Genomic DNA, 5,667 nt, shown 5'->3' on the forward strand with positions numbered 1-5,667 from the left:
ATATATAATATTATTTTTATTTATTTATTTTTTACCACTTTTATTATATTTTTGTCAAATGCTAGAGATAATACAGAGGGGACAGGAAATTGAGGTATGGAGTACTGCAGTGATGACTTTTTTTAACCACCAAAAGTTTATGATTCTTGCAAGTTTTGTTCATCCTAATAATCTTTACATATGAACACAACTTTTATTAATTTTGAAGCGTAAACACAATCACCAGAAATAAAAACCAAACATAACCATGGTCACATGACTGCAGTGTCATCGTCACTAAGCTTCTGAAAAACCTTTTAAATCTTTATTTTAAAAAAATTTAAAAAATCCATGAAAGTTTGATTTAGAATAGTTTGCAGGGGAGCTATTCTAAAAAACAAATTCAAGCTGTGAAAGCGAATAGATGCATTTCAGCGTGATGACATTTATATCCCACACTTGTTAGCAGCTGCCTTTTTCAAGACCAGTAAAAGCTATTACTGATATATATTTTTCGCAGAATGAAAAATATCTTGATCTTGTGTTTACCACAGACCTTATTTCAGGCATGTAATCAAAAAAACCTATTAATTTCTGGTCGATGGAGGTGGAAGTGTTAAAATGCTAACACATTTCCTTGTTTTGACCTACAAAAATATGCATTTACATTTACATTTAGTCATTTAGCAGACGCTTTTATCCAAAGCGACTTACAAATGAGGACAATAAATATGCTTTGTACAATTGGGGTTACAACCCAGGTTTCATTCAAATCCGAGTCTCCCACATTAGCACCATGCCTCAATGTGTCCGACATGTGGTTCTTTTGGTTATTAATACTGTGTTTCAGTGGGTTTGTGTAGGACCTGAGAGTGCTGCCCGGTTAACAAATATAATGAAGTGTTGTCGTTGATGTTGTCACATTTGCTGAAGGAAGAAGTGTAGGACTGTGTCTGTGTGTATATGCTGCTGTGGGTTATGCATTTCCCAGCAGCCATTAGAGCCTGCAGAAGCTGATAGGGTGACTAATCTAGTTGTCAGTGCACTGACAGAGATGAATGACGAATGGCTTGATCCGTTTTCTTCACTAAACCCGTAGACTTAATGCTGCAGACTGGAGCCGAAGTAGCTCAGTGCTGCAGAACGCAACAGCACTGTCCACACTAGAGGTGTAACGGTACACAAACATGACGGTTACGGTTCGGTATGGTTTCTGTACAGCAGGATGAAAAAACTAAACATAAATTGCTTTTTTTTTTATTTAACAATGATTTACTGAACAAATTGTTTTTCAGGATTCTCTCATAAGAACAGCATTTATTTAAAAATAGAAATCTTTTTATATGTCTTTATTGACAATTTTCATCAAATCAATGTAATGTGTCCTTGCTGAATATAAGTATTAATTTCTTTCAAAAGAAATATTACACCAGACCTTTAAATTGTTGGTAGAATGAGAGAGAGACAGACAGACAGACAGAAAGTATTTATTTACTTCATGTATTTAGTAATTATTTTGTTCTTATGTGCATTTATCATGGGTGCTAATAATTGAAATATATATGTTTTATTATACAGGCTTTCACTAAGCCTGTACAATTAAACTTTGAAAACGCTAAATGCATAAGCACAGATGTGTGATACTGTTTCTGTTTGCACTCGGTGAGTGTGATTCTGCATCCTCACGTGGGCTTCATTCACACACATTTGCTATATCAGAGTGTAGCTGCTGTTTCTGCAGGTTAGTGTGAGTCGCAGGAGACCACTGGCCTCAAACTCCACTACACGTGCTGCAGTAGTGCAGCTGCTTCATAATCAACTTCTGGACGGGTTTCCAAATGACAGTGTTTTGTGGGAGTGTTTCTGATGAGTTCGGGCCTGTGTTTGTGTGTTTTTCCCACAGGGTTGATGAAGAGGGAGGAGCACCTAAAGCCCAGTCAGAAGTATCTTGCAGTCAGGTATGTGTGAAAGGTATGTTTGTGGTTGGGATGAGATCACTCGTTTACTTTGTGTCTTTTGAAAGAAAACCAACTTCTAGCCCAATTCGAGATATAAAGTTCCTCTCACTGATCAAATGCAGAGTGCACAGCTGCGTTCCTTAATAACAATCATTTTGAGCATAATATTACTCTGCAGTGCTCAAAAAAAGCAGCATACCACTTGCAGACTCAAATCATTCACAATCGGGCTCTGAAGGCTGTTGCCAAGCAACTGAACATTCCCGCCGTATCACGTGAACCGGTGTCCACAGGAAGCCGTCAGGATTCGGAGGTTTCGGAAGTCACACCCTGCAGTTAGTAAGAGCAGTTTTGAATAATGATAGTACCATGGCCCTGTGGTCACAGAGTGTTAAGCAATATGTCAACATTTACATAATGGATGAAACATAGTGTCATGTTTAATCATTGCTCACGTGCTGGTTACATATGCTGCAAACTCTTTCACGGTTGAGATGATCGCAGTCAGATCAAATTCCTGTTATCCTAGTGTAAATCTTGTATATAGGATTATATTTAACCACTGGACTAACTACTGTAATGGTGCTCAGCTGTTTTAAGAAAAAAAAGTGTAACTTTACGAGTAAAAAGTCAAGCGTGGGAAAATTCGACTTGACTGTTCTTGAGAAATGAGACGGATTCTCATTCCAGTGAACTGGTTCAAAGCAAGCAATTTATCAAGAGAAACAATGAGTCCTCATTGTGGCATTTTGATAATGTCTATATATGTATAATTTAATACGAGAAGAGCACAGATTGTTTTCAGCTCAGATATTTATGTTTGGGAATTTTCTATTTTAATTAGTTTGTCCTCCTCCTGTGTAAGCATAATGCCTATATTTTCATTGATTGATTTTTTTTTTTTTGCCAGATAAGCATTACTAAGTATTGCTAAAGAAATATCTATCTATCTATCTATCTATCTATCTGTGTCTGTCTGTCTGTCTGTCTGTATATTTTGGTACTTATGTTAAGCTACTGTATCTTATGTTTATAGTTTGTAGCATAGTTTTTGTTTTTTTAAAGGTAGCTTATTTCAGCTTAAGTCGCTTGTTGAGAAGCTTCCTCTAATTTCTTAGCCTTGATAAGCTAATTAATGGCCTTGTCATATTGAAGTGATTTATAACATTCTCTGCTTTCTTAAACACTGAAAAAACATTTGCTACAGTAATATTTTATTATATGTAAATTGTCCTTTTTCATCATTATTTCTTTTTCAGAGAAAATCATGTTTTGGCACTTGATATTGGGTGTGCCTTGTTGGTTAAATGGTGACTTGTTCCGTCCTTGTGTTTGCTGTACAGGAAGATGCCCAGTCTGCTGGAGTATCTGAGTTATAACTGTAACTTTATGGGGATCTTGGCCGGCCCAACCTGCTCCTATAATGATTACGTAGCCTTTATAGAAGGCCGATGCTACGAGCCCAAGCACCTGGAGTCAAACGGCAAAGAGAATGGGAAATTCAAGCAGAGTGACCCTTCACCTAAGGTAGTGTGATTACACTGCTCTCTTGCTCCCTCTGGTGACCGTATCACATAAATGATATACATTACATAGTTATACAAGATGATGATACTGATACACACACACACACACACACACACCGTATACATACGGTATATCACCGGTCAAAGTATGAGATGAGTAAGAAAAAAAAACTTTTTAATGCTAAAGACATTTATAATGTTACAGAAGATTTCTGTTTAAAAAAAAGTTGTTCTTTTAAATGTTATATTCATCAGAAAATCCTGAAGAAAAAACAACAACAACAACAACAAACATATTAACCTTTTTTCAACAATAATAATAAAATGAACAATTGATAATTAAACATGAATAATATTTGATAGTAATTGAGCCCCAAATCAGAATATTAGAATAATTTCTAAAGGATCATGTGACATTAAAGACTGGAGTAATGATGCTGAAAATTCAGCTTTGCCATCATAGGAATAAATTACCATTTAAAATATTTTTAATATAAATATTTATTTTTTATTTATACAGTTTATAAATATAAATATTATGTTTTAATGTTTTTGTATTTTTTATTTTATTTTTATTTATTATTTTTATTTTGATTTTTTTTATACAATCTGTTTTAGCCCCTTTACCCCTTTAATAATAATTTTGCCTTTTTTATTTATTACAGAGTCAAAACAAACCCCAAGTTATACATGAAAAACTGAACCAAATGAGTAGTGGATGTTTGGACAGCAAGCAATTTCTAAAGGATCATGTGACATTAAAGACTGGAGTAATGATGCTGAAAATTCAGCTTTGCCATCATAGGAATAAATTACCATTTAAAATATTTTTAATATAAATATTTATTTTTTATTTATACAGTTTATAAATATAAATATTATGTTTTAATGTTTTTGTATTTTTTATTTTATTTTTATTTATTATTTTTATTTTTATTTTTTTTATACAATCTGTTTTAGCCCCTTTACCCCTTTTAATAATAATTTTGCCTTTTTTATTTATTACAGAGTCAAAACAAACCCCAAGTTATACATGAAAAACTGAACCAAATGAGTAGTGGATGTTTGGACAGCAATCATAAATTAAACAAAGAACATGTGAATGTGGATAAACAGGAAAGTAATGACAACATTAGGACTGGTTTTGCCAGGTGGAAAACCTGATGTCAGAACCAGTTTGCAGACCTTAAAGGAAATGCTTTTTGAGTGAGGTAAACAACGCTACTTTCGGTGGACACTGAGAGACAATGAGAAGCACTCAGAAGACTTTAGATTTAAACTCAACTGAACTTCATTGTATGCTACAAACTTCCTTATTGCATGATCAGTTTTTCTTTTGTCATTTGAATGAATGAAAACCTCTATGGCCAGGAGCTCATATTTCTAAGGCTTGCTGAGTGGAGAGTTTGTTTTGAGTGTAGCTCTGGTGATCAGCATGCTTTTATATGCATTTCCTCCTCAGGGGTTTCACAATGGTCTCACTTTAATGGACTCCAGCAACATTTTAACCCAAGTAAACCAGTAAAAGCCGCAGACCTCATTAAATATTGTCAGTGATGTATGTGTTTCATCCTCAATAGACAAACATAAACAAAAGCGTTTGGTGAATCAGCTCGCTCGCATGTTTCACAAGAGCCTGAGGAGGTTGCGTTCACAAATTAATTTCCTGTCACACAGAATCATTGCTGTATTTACCCTCCAGCTCTTTCTGCTCCTCAGTGATTTGATGATAGCAAAGTAAAATGAGCTTTTAGATACTAATGATACATAATGAAACTGATATTCATAGACACTTAAAAAAAGATACACTACTAACGTACACCACTGTTCAAATCATTCAATATATACACTGCCGTTCAAAAGTTTAGGATCAGTAAGATGCTTAATGTTTTTTAATGGAGTCTCTTATGCTCATCAAGGCTGTATTTGATCAAAAATACAGAAAAACAGTAATATTGAATTTTCATCAGCCATTACTCCAGTCTTCAGTGTCACATGATCCTTCAGAAATCATTATAATATGCTGATTTATTATCAGTATTGAAACTCGTTTGGAACTTGTTTGGATTTTTTTTGGAACCTGTGATACTTTTTTCTTTGATTCTTTGAATAAAAAGTTCAAGATAACAGCATTTATTCAAAATACAAATCTTTTCTAACAATATAAATCTTTGCTATCACTTCTTAACAATTTAACACATCCT

General features: G+C 34.1%; 1 protein-coding gene across 1 annotated transcript in view; it reads left to right on the forward strand.

Annotated features, from left to right (window-relative positions):
• LOC107752759 (membrane-bound O-acyltransferase domain-containing protein 2-like) overlaps positions 1–5,667 on the forward strand; it is a 72,229-nt gene that overhangs the window by 50,819 nt on the left and 15,743 nt on the right. Inside the window, exons 6-7 of the mRNA XM_016568805.1 lie at positions 1,883–1,937; positions 3,281–3,464. Coding sequence (XP_016424291.1) covers positions 1,883–1,937; positions 3,281–3,464 — 239 coding nt within the window. The remainder of the gene's footprint in view (positions 1–1,882; positions 1,938–3,280; positions 3,465–5,667) is intronic.

Source organism: Sinocyclocheilus rhinocerous, unplaced genomic scaffold (genome assembly GCF_001515625.1).
Source record: "Sinocyclocheilus rhinocerous isolate Xijiao unplaced genomic scaffold, SAMN03320098_v1.1 scaffold61, whole genome shotgun sequence".
In the NCBI taxonomy this organism is placed as follows: domain Eukaryota; kingdom Metazoa; phylum Chordata; class Actinopteri; order Cypriniformes; family Cyprinidae; genus Sinocyclocheilus; species Sinocyclocheilus rhinocerous.